The sequence below is a fragment of the Pygocentrus nattereri genome, chromosome 1 (genome assembly GCF_015220715.1).
Source record: "Pygocentrus nattereri isolate fPygNat1 chromosome 1, fPygNat1.pri, whole genome shotgun sequence".
Taxonomy (NCBI): Eukaryota; Metazoa; Chordata; class Actinopteri; order Characiformes; family Serrasalmidae; genus Pygocentrus; species Pygocentrus nattereri.
The window spans coordinates 23,814,312-23,829,998 of NC_051211.1; the positions used below are offsets into that span (position 1 = coordinate 23,814,312).

Here is a 15,687-nt window from a genome sequence, read left to right on the forward strand (position 1 = left end):
TTTATCTGCAAAGTGGTTCCAAAGAGTTTGTTAGCTCTAAAGTTCCGCATCCCTCAGCATCTATCAATTTGTTTGTCTTTATGAAGGCAGCTCTCCATATAAATGAATGCAAATCTCTGTAATCTATTGACTCGTGTCTTTATGCAGACATCAGCACAGGCTGGTACAAACACCATCTGCACAGTCTATCACAGCTATTGTAGACTGCTTATAACACCGTCCAGAATAAATGGAAGGAAGAGTGGAAGGGTTTGCTGCATAATTATCATATTAATATATGTCATGTGATGTGTCCCATTGAAGAAAACGAAGATGAGCCGGAAAAGATGCTTTCAGCATTCTCATAAATGAGTGTTTGGAAGTTCTTGTGACAGTACATTTGGTTTATAATGCTCCAACATATCACTCAAATCCTCATGAGAAAAATGAACTGCTTCTGTAAGCCGTTATATTCATCAGAGTGTGTCTGACCCTTTGACCTTACAAGAGAGCATGGCACACAGCATATGTGTAGGTCATGTGATTTGCTGGAGGGCGGGAAGTATAGGGGCAGAATGGGGTCACACAGGTTATACAAGCACTTAGAGAGATCAGATATGGATGTGAATCAGTTTCCATTTTAATGCCAAACACACGTTGCGCTGCTTGTTTTTGTGTGTTTGCATAAAGCAATCAGAAATGCAGACATGGTGCCCTTTGACTTCCCAGAATGCCAATTGTTATGCCATTCAGTTTTGCTCAGAGGTGATGGGTGTGTGGACACAACAGCAGCAGCACCAGAGAGAGAGAGAGAGAGCGAGAGAGAGAGAGAGAGAGAGAGAGAGAGAGAGAGAGAGAGAGAGAGATGGAGAGAAACAAAAAGAGACACAAAAAGACAGAGAGTCAGAGAGAAGAGAAATAAAGATAGAAAAAGGAGAGAGTCAACAAGAAGAGAAAGAGAGAGAAGGAAAGAGAGGGGATGAGTAGGAGAGAGAGATGAAGAGTGAGAGAGTGGGCAACAGAGAGAGAAGGAGAGAAATAAGAAGGGAGGGAGAGAGAGAGAGAGAGAGAGAGAGAGAGAGAGAGAGAGAGAGAGAGAGAGAGAGAGAGAGAGAGAAAAATAGAGAGAAATGGAGAGAAAAAGAGTCTCAGAGAGGGGGAGGAAGAGGCAGACAGACAGAATGAGAAAGAGAGTGGGGATTAGAGACGGAAGAACAGAGATAGAAATGAAGTGGTGTGTTTATGTAACCATTTGTTATTGGACAGCTCAGAGTTTTTCCATCTCCAGAGAAAAGCTATGGTTGACCATGGGAGGCAGTGATAAATACATACAAATGTAGTCTGTGTGTGTGTGTGTGTGTGTGTGTATATATATATATATATATATATATATATATGTATGTGTGTGTGTGTGTGTGTGTGTGTGTGTGTGTGTGTGTGTATACACTGATGCGCATGATGTATAATTCTATGTTGAAAATGGAACATATGGTCAAATGTATGGCCTTATGGAACCTTCATGTACGATGAGTTAAGAGGGTGTGTGTATATACTCACCAATGTCGTGTATTTTGGGCCTGACTGTGTAATCAGGAGGGCTCTGATCTGAGTCGTCATCTGCATGTGAAACTGTCAAAGAAAGACAATAAAAACATCAACTAGACTGCTGTAAAGAAACACATGCTTGTAGACAAACACCGTTTTAGAGATGGATGATATTGCAAGGAGCTAAAATGATAACGCCATGTGACACTGTACGATATATGATACGTATTACAAGCTTTTTTCTGGGGTTTGATCCACTGGGACAGACACAGTGCACTAGTAGTGCCGTTTTTTTAAAGTGTACCTCAAGCACAGGACAGTGAGTACAGTTTTTTTTTTTTCTGTAGCATTATAGCATTATACTCAGCAGTGTCACTCCCAAACTCCCAACAACAGTGCAACATCTTAGACAGCTTTGCCTCGTGGGAGCTCTGGCTAAATCTTTTTTTAATAAAAGGTGAGGTTTGTCAGTGATTTAGAAACAATTTTCTCAGACAAGCAGCACAGAAAAGTGATGCAATCTATCCATATAATTTTATTGACAACTGCTTGTATTGTTAATATCACGTTGGCATAGTGCCAAACCCTACACTGTGTCTTCCTATAATCCAGCTCTTTAAAACTCTTTAAAACTTTAAAGCTCCTTTGGGGGGATGAACTGCACTTTAGTGTCTCTGACTCGATTCACTAACTGTGCTGGGATCTAAAAAGGCCACTGCTGTATTTCTGTTACAGGTTCACAGCACTGACACTGAGTAATGCTGCAGCCCATTGAGCTCACAGTGTTTATTACAGTTCTAGAACATTTCACATCAACTGCAGGGATGTCTTTAGTTTGCAAGAATGGAGAAAACAGAAGAACTCTGTAGGATGTATCTGCACAAACACAAAAGAGCACGATGGCTGAGAGTGCCTCTTCTGAGTGGATTATCAGTGACATTGTGAGAGTGTTGCGCACCCAGAGAGTGACAGAGAGACTGAGAGTGAGAGAAAAAGGCAGCGAGCAAGAGAAACATATGCAAGTCTAGGTCACCAGAGAGACAGTACTCACCTGTAGAGCAGCACACAAACACTCTCAGTCTTAAACAGCTGTGTCCATGATGATGAGTGGGTGTGGCTGAAAAATACACACAATACCAAACACATCAGTCTACTGCCACCTACTGATCACTCACATCACATCAAATAGTCTATTAAAACTGCATACTGCACCCTGCAGGACACTCTGCACATTACAACTCACAGAATATGTGGTACCATGAAATCATTTAAAGCTTTGGGCCCTTAAATCATTTAAATGTGGGCAAACTTTAATGAAGTTCTTAAGGGTTTTTCAAAAACGTTACTGATAAATCATTTGTAGCACAACATTAAATTGATAGATAAAAACCTGGAGAAGGACTCCAACCAGAGTGTGCTAAACTTAAAAATGGTTCTTCGAGCATTCTTGATTAAAAGTAACAATGATGTAGACAGCTGTGAATAAGAATCTCTGTGATAGAGAACCTTTTGTACATGGTTCTATACATGTGCGGTTTTAAAGGGGTGGTAGGAGTGGCCAGTGTCTTCCCTGAAATTCGATTGATCACATCATACATGAATGGCTTGTTCATGCCTTTTAGGCAAGAGTTGTTCTGCTAGCTGTGGAACAAGTCTCCACTCCCACCCCACCCCCTGACTCCCACATTGTCATTATGAGCACTTCTCTTCTGTCCCGTTTTTCCTTTAAGTGAAGAGTAAACTGGACATTGGCAATCAGCTGAACAATTGTCAACCCCCTCTCTGCCACCCCAAACCCTGCCGACTATTCGCCATCCCTGGGAAAATGTTCTAGAACCACCATTGGTTCTAGCACCAAAAAGAGTTCTGCTCTTAGTACAGAGTGTAGTGTAAATGACAGACGTGAACCAGTCTGCTAAAAATCGGCTCAAGCAACACTGATCTGAAACACAACAGCTGCCTTTTGACAGAATATTCTGGCAAAAAGACGGAGGCAGTCTTGGAAAGATCTATTTAAAATGAATGCCACTTGGTTTGACGTTTCAAGCTTAAATATATTTTTAAGCATGTTACTGTATGGTAACATGTAAAATGCTTTTTTCAGATGTGTGGGTAAACTATTCTGTGCTTTAATTCCACTTTGCAATGCAATGCAATGCACTTTTCAAGCAGGTAGCATTGGTGCTATAAACAGCTACAGGTGTTATAGTGCCATAATAATGCTTCTAAAAAGTATTAATTCCAAATGATGGAACAATTTCTCGTTTTAACTGAGGAGATAGAGCCAGTGTTTGAAAGATTTACACTTTAATGTTCCTTTTGTGAAATACAGTACAAATAACTCCTGGCATTGGTGTGGTGCTATTAGCACTGAAGTCCCATTTTTTGCCAGCAGGAACCTAGCAGGAGCTCATGAATGCATGTACAGTGAAATAGTTTATTATTTTAAAGTAAGGCTGCATGTTACTTGCTTAATATGTGACTTTTTATGTAATGAGTTAATTCGTAAAATATACATAGGCTACATATAGAAAAGGCAGTAGACACAGCAGAGGGGGCTTCAGCTTTCAAAAGTCAGTTCATTCAGGTGACTTTTTAGCAGGCAAAAGACAAAATCCTAAATCATTGCTGGCTTTAAATACGACATTATAGACCCAGACTGAACAACGCTTGGGCGCTTTGTCCTTTGGCCCTTTGCTTACAAACATTTGTATTCGTTATCTATTGTTGAAATTACATGACGGGCTACAGCTACCCTAGTCAGTCGAGCATAACCTGGTTTGTAGTTTGCACGACTATGCTTGAGGATCTGGCTTACCACCTAGTGAGTTCACAAATATTTAATTAATAATTAGAAACAAATGCCAATTCAGAACATCACAACTTCAATCAGACCCCCTATGTATTTACTTATATTTTCTTTTTTTTTTTTTTTTAACATTTCTTCTAGACCGCAAATCCAAACAGACTTCTTTGCAGCCTGCAGTCCAGACCAAGGCAGACAAAATATCATGAGATGTTTCAAAGCCAAAAAGGTGCATAACACTTTTGTAAATAAGCAGGTCTTGTAAATGTACAAAGTTATAATCACCGGTGTTATAATGGCAGGTCACAGACAGAGCCACAGTGTTAATGTGCCTCAGACTGGAGCACAGCTGCAGGTCATGATGTTCCTGTCCTTCCTCCGCTCTCTATCACTGCACCATTGAACAAGCCACTAATCCCTCAAGTGTAATGAAAAGATAAGATGATTCAAAAGCTCCCCAGGGCTACGGTGTAGAGAAGCCTTAAAGGCTGTACAGAATAATATCTAGGTGCTTCTCAAAAGACACATTATGAATCAGACACCAAAAAGAGTTCACGTATAAGCGGACATTCGGCCACACGACACAGAGAAACAGAAAAGCCAGAAGAAGTTGCATAAAGCCACGCTGCAGTGATCAACAGTGAAACAACGACTTAAAAAATAAAAGTAGATAACAAAAACAACATGAATAGGGGTAATGAAAAGTGTCAGGTCAAAAGAACCGAGTTTCTTATTCAACTGCAGTCACACGTCCAACATCTGTTAGCAGAAGAGGTGAAGTTTGTTAGGTGCTCTTCTCATTTTGGTTCAAGGTTTGTCTGAAATAAAGCGTTAAAGCTTGAAAATACGAGACGTGAGCAACCGCAAAGCTGTCTGGCTGCTACCAACAAGACAGAATTCCACTGCACAACACATAAAAAGGAACTGGGAACTCAAAGTAACTACAGTTACAATCCTTTCCTCCACTTTTACAGCTTTATGACTATTGTAAAACTATAGCTTAAATACAAGTACTACACTCTCAGGAAAAAAGGTATGACACTATCACTGGGGCAGTACCCCTCTTGTCACTGTGGTGGTACCCTCAAGGGTCCATCTCTGTACCTTTAGTCAGGGAACATAACTGAACCAGAATCCACTGAAATGATATTTTGACTCCACACCCCCCGTCTCGTCTCCAGGCTTTTTATTTTAATGCTCTGATTTAAAACATTTGGTTATGAAAAGGTACAAATATTTACTTTTCCAATTGGAAAAAACTCATGTAAGGTCCACCATTGGACCTTAAAACCACTGCGGTACCTTTGAGGGTGCACTTACATCGTTTGTACCTTGATGAATGAATCATGGACCTGCATAGTACCTTTATTTCTAACAGTGTAGCATTTCAAAGTACAGTTCCTCTTCATAAAAATGAAGGCAATGGAGGAAACTGAGTGTGGGAGCTTGTATAGGATGATAAAGTAAGTACTATTAGGAACTAGAACTAGTTATCTTTCATGCTAACAGGGCTGTATTGCTGCAGCTAAGTTAAACTAATTAGCTACTGTTAACCTAAAGTATTATCAAACAGAATAAAACGCTGTGCTTATTTGTGAAAATGAACTGCAAATACATTTATACATTTCTTTAATGTTAAGAGTGTTGTGTTCCTGCTAGCCAGGCTGGGCTAGTAACCTAGCCAGCTAGGTACCTATTGTTAGCTTGAGAAACTTTTATAAAATAAGATAAATAAAACAAAGAGTTCTTGAAACTTGTGTGGCATGTTTGTTTAAAAATATGATTTGGATGGGTAGCACTGATGCTAAAAAGGTTAAGTTAAGTGATACTTTTTTGATCCCACAAACGGGGAAATTCCACCTCCGAATTTAACCCATCTGTGAAGTGAAACACCACATACACACTAGTGAACACACACACTAGGGGGCAGTGAGCACACTTGCCTGGAGCGGTGGGCAGCAGCCCTATCCACGGCGCCCGGGGAGCAGTTGGGGGTTAGGTGTCTTGCTCAAGGACACCTCAGTCATGGACTGTCGGCCCTGGGGATCGAACCGGCAACCTTCCGGTCACAGGGCCAGATCCCTAACCTCCAGCCCACGACTGCCCAAATAAACTATTAATAAATATACAAATAAATATTAATAAACTATTTTGCCATACATGCATCCATTAACTCCTGCTAGTTTGGGTTTCCTTTCTCTGAGTGAACGCAAACATGCTACTGGAATGATAACAGCACCCCTTGCGGGGAAACTGAATTATTCTGGAGAAAATTAATTTGCTGTACATTTTACAAAATAAAAATTCAAACCTTTTAAATGCTGTAATACAGTTAAATCAACAAGTGCTTTAATGTTTCTGGAATTTAAACTGTTTAGTATAAATAAAAGTATCACTGTGCTATTATTGTCTTAGTGCTTCAATGTTTGAAATTCAGATGCAACACTTGCAAACTTTTTGGTTTGTAAATATGATATAAATTGTCTTAACCACACCAGTACACTGTTTTCAGTCATACTGGAACATACTTTAACAACATATTGATGCTGTCGGAACAAAACCTCCTATCTCCATTTTTGTTGTTTTTCAGTTTTTGGCATGGTTTGAAAATGCCTGTAACCTTTTACATTGAGCACAAGTTCTATGATGAAAAGAACAAATGAAATGGCCCAAAATGATTTGAAAAGATGTCTGGTTCCACTGACTTACATTCAAAGTAAAGTATGTTCTTTCCTTCTCCTGTAAAGTTTTCATTTCATAGATAAGAGGTTTTCTTCTGCCCGTTAGTCAGTTCAGAATCTGATTCTGCGTTTACTTGCGCCACTGTACATTATTTACAAATGAACCTCACAGAACTTCCCCAAAATATGACCACTTTCACTGTTCATATATTTTTGTATTATAAAAATAAAGAAAAATATTCATCGTTAACGTGCAGTTTTAAGATTTTTTGTGCAAGATTTGAACAATTTTGTGCATTTTTTTTCTTTCAAGAACATTTCAAGCAAGTCTTTTTTGTAATACAAAAACATAAGCAGTCCTACATTAATCAAAGGGTAAATGCTAACATCCCAGTGTAAGTGGTAACAGCAGTACGCGTCAATAATAACTGAAAACAGAAAAGGGCCTGAGAAAATGAAGTTTCTTCATTTAGTTTGTCATATGTACATGTTCAAGTGCTATTTGTTCAGCTGATGTTTGCATCTGCAGTGCATTATCTCAAGTATTTCAGCGTTCTCATGCCTTGTGGTCTGAGGCCCCCGGGACCTATGGCAGTCAGAGGCCCCTGGGCACTGGCACCAGTGACCCGGACCATAATCCATCCCTGATCGCAGCAGGTATAACACACATTTCACTGATACAATGCTACCAAATCAGAACGAGGTGGTTGTAAATAAACACACATATGTAATGCGCAGGTTTCTATACTGCCTTTTATAAAAGATCTGCCAAGTTGAAAGGCATTCTGAGAAAAGCCAGACTTTCTGGTGAGCAGTGTAGGCTTAGCTGTCCAATCTAAACTGTAAACCTTTTTCCTGAAAAGTAATCCATACAAAAGACACTGGGACTGAGCTAAGACTACACTAAACTATATCTAAAAGACTCAGGACCAAGAAACTGCATAAAAACTGAATTTTGTTCAGATATCAAATCTTTATTTCACTACTCCTGGGCAAATTGTGGATATCACATTATATCTATAGCATAACAATGTTAGCAATCCATGGGAATGAATTAATCATTTTCTATTAAGTATGAGACTCACAGTTAAAATAATATTTGAAAGAGATTTTAGCAGCGCTTTTGGCACATTTGTGTTTCAGGGCTAAGTAATTATTTATTAATTGCTTAAATGAATATTTACACTCTGCCATGTGTAATTCACCACATCAAAAGGCAACATTTTGCTGCTCTGACGAAATAACAGGCAACCCTCACCCAGCACCGGCGCAGGAGTGCTAATGCAATTTATCAATCACAGCTTGAGCAATAACGCAAACCTGTGTATTTCATGAAATATTTAAATAAGCAGTAGTTATCATATTGGTTACATATTTAGTAATAATATTGAGCTACACTCACCAGCTACTTTTAGGCCCACCTTACTCATATATAGTTAGAGACTGTAGCCCATCTGTAGTCATGTACAGCTTGTGTTAGATATCAATGGTCAGCACTCTTGGCTGGGTGGTAGACCATCCACTGAAACTGACATTGTGACTACACTCACCACCATGTCACTATGCCTATGGTGAGAATGCTGCACCTAAAAATATCTGGTCATTCACAGGGTCTGTGAAATTGACCAGTGATGAATAGGGTAGAGGTGAAATTCCCAACCCTGGTCCTGGAGTATTGTTGCTTAATGCTTTCCCTGCTCCCAACACTGTTACATACGTATCTACCCCTCTGCATGTGTGAGCATCGATGAAACCAAAGGGAACCAAACAGATATCATGAAGAAGACAACATGACCTGACCGGAAAGGTATGTTTTTTTGCTAAGTTAATTAATGCACAGTGACTGCTCTGTGAGTGTGTGTAGATTCTGTTCTTACCTAAGAGCAAATCCCAAATAATTAAACTCTGGTGAATGTCATGAATATTCGTGAAAAACTGGGTAAGTGGTTTTAAGAAGAAATTTCCTCTTAAGAACAATTAAGATGTTAAGAATAGATGATGACCTTTGAGTCATCATCTCCATGGACAATCACTACCTCATCCACATCTCATCAGACTCACGCTGATCCTCTGCACCTTCAATCCAGCAAATCTGTACTTACACATATAGATTGACATCTTGTACATCTATCCATATCCTGTACAGTCTGGAAGGTTTCTATATCAGTGTTCTATCCCTGTGTACCTGCATTTATTATCTACCTCAGACTAACTGCACATACAGAATGTGTACAGCAGCACATTTCATAGTTTTATTTCATAACTTATTACATTATTACATTATTACATGCTAAATTGCCCCTAGGTGTGTGTGTGGGTGTGTGAGTGTGATTGTGTATGTCGGTCTGCCCTGCGATGGAGACCTGTCCTGGCGACCTGTCCAGGGTGCATCCTGCCTTCCGCCTGATCACTGCTGGGATATGCTCCAGCACCCCCCCGCGACCCTGAGGTAGAAGTGGCTTAGAAAGTGTGTGTGTGTATATATGTATATATTTTTCTTTCTCTTCTTATCTATTTATATATTTTTTGTATTTAAATTCTATAAGGGGGCTACACAACTAAGATTTTCACTCACTTTCCACGTGTGTAAATGTGATGTGACAAAGGTGATTTGATTCGGTGAATGAGGCCCACTGTTCTTGTATCTCCAAAATGGTGTCTTCACAGGAGAAGTAAAAAACATTCTTAACTCTGAAAAAAATACATTTTCAAAGTAAAATTTTAACCATTTTCTGTTGGTTCATTCATAATGAAATTATAACACAATGCAAATGTAACCAAAACTTTCTAATTATGAAAAAAAAAAAAAAAAACCCAACAAATATGAGAGAAGTTTTTTTTGTGTGACTGTCACGGTTGGCCCCTCCCAGTCCTGTCCATGTGCTCCTTTGTTTTGGTTTCAGTCCTGCCCCCTGTTTGGTTACTAAGCCCCTGATTGTATTCACCTGTCCCTCATTGTTCCGTGTATTTAAGCCCTGTGTTTGCACCTTGTGTTCACCAGTCTTTGTATCATTGTATTGGTCTTTGTTTGATGTCTGTTTGCTCGTTACTCTGGTTTTTGTCATGTCTGTTCCCCGTTCCGTCCGCATCGGCTATATGAACCTGGACTGTTATGACCACGACCCTGGATTTGCCCATAATAAATCTCGCTTATCTCAGCGTGTCCGTCCGCTTCCCCGCTCCCCCTTACAGTGACACTGACGATGTACTGGATTGGTTTTTCCATGGAATGCAAAAAAACCCAGTACATGCAGGCATCCATGTTTCCATGGCAGCTTGTTTATTGATTGGTTCTGAATTTGTGAAGTTAAAGCGTTTATCACTAGTTGTTAGTAGTTGAAGCCTGTGGTACAGTTTAGTTTGAAACTAACCTTACGCACAACCTAGTCTTAATTAGCCTATTGGCTTACTGAGTACTGAGCTTTACCTCTTTAGCATATTGAGCAGATTTGCATATTCAGTTTAAGTGGGTGTGGAGCACAAAAATGTGTTGGACAGGGGATTCTCCAGGATCAGGGCTGGAAGCCAGTCAGGTGGAGGGTGACTAACATACTGTCTGCAGTCTACAGCAACTGAACTCTTATTCAGCTGACCAATAAGACAAGTGTACATGCTGCTGTTAATGCTGCAGTATTGGATACCGATATCACAAAATAACCCTCACAATGTGGAAATGACTCCTTTAACAACTCGCAAATTTAACGTATGTAGTCTCAATGACTTTCTGTGGTTACTTTGTTGAATCAGGAAATTCACAGTATTTAATATTGCATGGGCAAACACAGTAGATACCAATACAATTGCAGTGTAATATTTTGTCCACATCAGCCCAAACAGATGGACTTCACAGAGTGCATCTAGAGTAGAGGCGCAAGACAAATGGTCCTAATAAATACTTACATATGTAGTAGTACTCGTGGCCTACGTTAAACTCGTAGCCCAGTGAGAAGGCGCTGTAGCGTTGGAACTTCTCAGAGAACTTGATTGGTGCGTGGGGGGCGTGCGGCCTGTTACACTCCCAGCGCTTGAAGCCCATCTGGGGGTCGCAGGTGCGGTAGCCACGGTAACTGACCATGTAGAGCACGTACTGCTCGACCACGCCTCGCTCCAGTGCCCCCCTCTGGCTCAGGTTGTAGTGTGGGCAGTAAATGTCCAGGTAGTCGTTGACGTTGACCTGCACCGTATAGCCTTCTCTCCGCAAGCTACACAGAAAGAAAGAGGAGGACATTACTGAGGAGCTGAACCCAACTAGACGAGTTCAAGAGATTACATTATCATCTCTTTAGACAACGCTATGACAAAGTGACATTAATGGAATTAAATTTGCCGTGGCAAAGAGAGCAGATAGGATTATATGGAAATTGCGAGAGAGACAATGAGAACAAGAAAGTACGTCCTCAGAGTCAGAGCCTGAAATTTAGTCCGAGTGAGAGAGAGAGTGTGAGAGAGAGACACAGAGAGAGAGGATGATTTATCTCATTGACCTTTACAAAATATATGTCCTGCTCGAAGAGAAAAGAAGTTTTATTTCTGCACCCTGTCAGAGCACATTGAGGCAGCTCATTTTTCATTCTGCATTCGTGTTGCAGTTTCGAACAGTAGGTGGCAGTATTTCATTTCACATCATCCAAAACTGGTCCGCTCTCTTTGTGTAGTGGAAACACACACACAGTCACACACAGTCCCTCTCTGTCTCACACACATTTACAATTCTAGGTCAGGTCCCGTAGGAGATTATTATTCAATTACAAAATGAGGATCAGAAATGTCAGCCACCCCTTCTCTCTCCTTCTCTAAATATATACTACTACACCTCCTTTTCTCTGCTTTTGTATCCTTCTGTTCCCCCTCGCCATTTGTTTCTCTCTCACCTCTTTTTCTCCAACAACATACAGCCCGTACTGCAGGGCTCTGTGGCAGTCTCCTGTGTGCATTCTTCACACCTTCTACCTTTCTAAATATATTCTCTGCTCCGTTTTGCATGTCTTCTTAATACCTTTCTGTGGTTTTCTCCATTTACGCTGCTTTCTTGTAATCAGTCTTTCTCAGACTCTCCTTTCTACAAACAGAGGCAGATGGCAATCACATCCCTGATTAGGGCTATCATATGCACACTCACACACTCACGCACACACACACACTCACGCACACACACACACACTCACACTCACGCACACACACACACACACACACACACACACACACACACACACACACACACACACACACACACACACACAGAGGTTTGTTTTAATACAATCTCAGGACGTAGGGTCACATTTGTCCTCTATATGTAATACAGTAATACATAATAAGTAACTATATTATATATAGATAATATTTCTCATGTAATATATATATACATATATATATCCATCCATCCATTTTCTAATGGATTTCTAATGGATTTTCTAAGCCGCTTCTCCAGCAGGGGGGAGCTGGAGCCTATCCCAGCAGTCTTCGGGCGGAAGGCAGGATACACCCTGGACAGGTCGCCAGTCCATCGCAGGGCAGACACATAGACACAGACAGTCACTCACTCACTCACTCACACCTAGGGACAATTTAGCACACCCAATTGGCCTGACTGCATGTCTTTGGACTGTGGGAGGAAACCGGAGAACCCGGAGGAAACCCACGCAGACACGGGGAGAACATGCAGACTCCACACAGAGAGGACCCCAGTCACCCGGCCGGGGAATCGAACCCAGGCCCTCCTTGCTGTGAGGCAACAGCGCTACCCACCACGCCACCGTGCCGCCATATATATATATATATACACACACACATACAAAAAATCTGCTGTCGGAACAAAACATTGTATCTTTACAGGAGAAAGAAAAAATGTACTTTTAATGTAAGTCAAAAGTTAAAGACTTTTTCCAAGTAATTCTGGGTCATTTCTTTTCATCTACTGATTGTGAAACTTACACACAATGTAAACCATTACAGGTATTTTCAAATTATGTCAAACATTTAAAAAGTACCTGCATGTAATAAGGTGTCCCATAAATATTGTACCTGTAAGTAACTTAGTAACTGTATGTAATAGGAATGTATCCATATGAATTATATATGTATAAAAAAGCAACTACATGTAATAATATGTACCATATGCATTATATTTATATTTGTAAGTACCTATATGTATTATATATGGATCATAGTGCCAAACTGGTTCAAATTCAGATCTGAAAACACACTTCACTTGTAACAGACTTGGACTTTAGACTAATATCCTTTTTGAGTGACTCTCTACCTTAATTATGCTTATTTTATCAAAACAAATGATTTAACATTCCACTATATCACTAATGAAACAACCATATCACTACTGAAACCTTACCAAATGTTCAGTAGTGACAATATAAGCTAATCTTGAAAATAGGCAGTACATGACTAGTGAAAACAGCTTTGAACAGATGTATACATTAAAATCATAACTTTGTTGATGAAAATACAAAAAAAGAGACTTTTTGCCCCAGTAACACACAAAAACAAACACATGCACGTTTGTATTACACTTAATGGGAGTTTTCCATTGACAGGATTTTTATTGACTTGAGAACCCTTTAAAAACAACATGTTTACATCTCAAGATGACCCTTAAGGGATGTTTGGCTTAATGAATGCCAAATTTTGGGCTAAAAGAAAAGAAAACACACACACACACACATTATTTGACAGATTTTTGTCTTGGGGTGTTGTGGTAGGAGACAAAGCAGGGATTGCTTCAAAGAGGGCTATATTTAGGGAGAGCAAGAATGACAGATAGAAAGAGAGAGAGACAGAGAGAGATAGAGATAGAAAGGATGAAAGTGAGGAAAGATGAAAAGGTGGGGGGCAGACGGGGCAGAAAAAGAGGGACATCACGAGACAAAAGAAGGACAGGGAAACAAAAGAGAGAACGCTAGAGAAAGATTTAATGATGTGAAGAAGTCAATGTACGACTGCACGTGTGGGTGTGAGACAGTAACGTGTTACTCCAGATCTGCAGCACATATACAGAGCAGTCAGAGCAGCAAGCAAGGTGCAAGTCACATTTGTGCATTTTGCCCCTTTCCAAACAGCTCATACAGTGAAAATGTAATGTTTAGAATGAACTTGATTCAAATGTGCACATCGTTTCCACATGAATAAAATCTTCCATCAGCATAATTGTGTCTGCCATTGTTTTGGCAGTCTTGGTGTTGAAATGATGTACACATTTGAATGATGTAAATTCAGTGCATCACTCTCCTCAGCACAGCTGACCAGCTAAGACTTTTTGTATCTGAAGTTTGCTACTATAATTTAGCACTAGAGCTCTGATGTTAATACAGCTACAATGCAGCGGAAACTTATAACCACCCTACTGAAAAAAAGGCACAGACCAGCATGCTGGTCTAAGCTGGTTTACGCTGGTCTGGTGCTGGTTTACCTGTTCACCCAACACACTACATATCACTGTTGTCGGAACAAAAACCTTATATCTCCATTTTTTGTTGATTTTCAGTTTTTGGCATAATTTGGAAATGCATGTTGGCCTTTATATTGTGTGTAAATGTCATGAAGGATGGACCAAAGAAATGGCCAAAAATCACTTGGTAAAATGTCTGGTTCCATTGACTTACACTGAAAGTAATGTATGTTTTTCCTTCTCCTGTAAAGTTACCATTTTGGAGGTTTTGTTCCGACAGCAGTGATATTCTGGTTTTGCTGGTGACCAGCCATTTGGGTCTATGCTGGTTTTTGCACCAACTAGAATCATGCAAACTAAATCCCTGATGCTGTTTATGACATCCCTGAAATGGAGTCCATGCAGGTGAGTATTATTAGCAACAAGATAGCCAGCTCACATTAGGAAGTACCATCGCACAGCATCACATAGCAGGTATGGTTTAAAGTGCTGCAATGCTGTCAAATGTGCCAACAAACGTCAAGCTCAGGTTACTTTTTATTTATGATCAATTTACCTTCTCAAAACAGTGAACTTTACTCTCAGTTTTACAGATTTTTATAGAACCAACTACTGTGTCTATAAGTTGACTGGACTAAAGTCAACCTCATTTAACATTAGAGAAATGATACTGTATTACAAATGATCCCTGCTAAAAAATCCAGCCTTCACTGGTAGCTGGTTTCAGATGGTCTAAACTTGTTTTTGCTGGTCCTGGTAGTTGACAGGCTGGACATCCAGCTGGACTGTGTAGTCAAGCTAGTAGTTGTGCTACTAAACCACCAAACCTCAACAAAAACATACTCTAAGCAAGTGAAGGAGCTCAAGCTGGTCTACCACCTTTACCAGCTTGAGCTCCCAAGGAAAAAAAAAACAGCACAGACAAGCACAGCTGGTTACCTGGTTACCAGAAAAACCAGCTTAGTTGTGTTTTGAATGCCAGTATGCTGGTCATCTGCAAGCTCATGCTCGGTGGCCAGCTAGACCAGCACCAAACCAGCATAAACAAGCTAAGCTAATAAGACCAGCATGGAATGTGCTATTTTTTCAGCATGGAAACTGATGCTGAACTTTCCAAGCAAATACTCAACTGAGGGGGCATTTTCTTATATTTTTCTTATATTTTTAAATAATTTTCCTAGTCAGATGTTGTCAAATTCCGAGTTACAAGCTCTAGTTGAACAGAAGTGGACAGATGTACGTAGCACAGTGTAACAGTAGTAGCAGCCATCCTGAAG

General features: G+C 40.1%; 1 protein-coding gene across 1 annotated transcript in view; it reads right to left on the reverse strand.

Moving 5' to 3' along the window:
• Positions 1 to 15,687, reverse strand: part of efna3a (ephrin-A3a) — a 161,263-nt gene that overhangs the window by 9,487 nt on the left and 136,089 nt on the right. The window contains exons 2-4 of the mRNA XM_017715372.2: positions 10,912 to 11,213; positions 2,576 to 2,641; positions 1,537 to 1,608 (exon numbers count right to left, since the gene is read on the reverse strand). Of these exons, the coding sequence (XP_017570861.1) occupies positions 1,537 to 1,608; positions 2,576 to 2,641; positions 10,912 to 11,213 (440 nt within the window). The remainder of the gene's footprint in view (positions 1 to 1,536; positions 1,609 to 2,575; positions 2,642 to 10,911; positions 11,214 to 15,687) is intronic.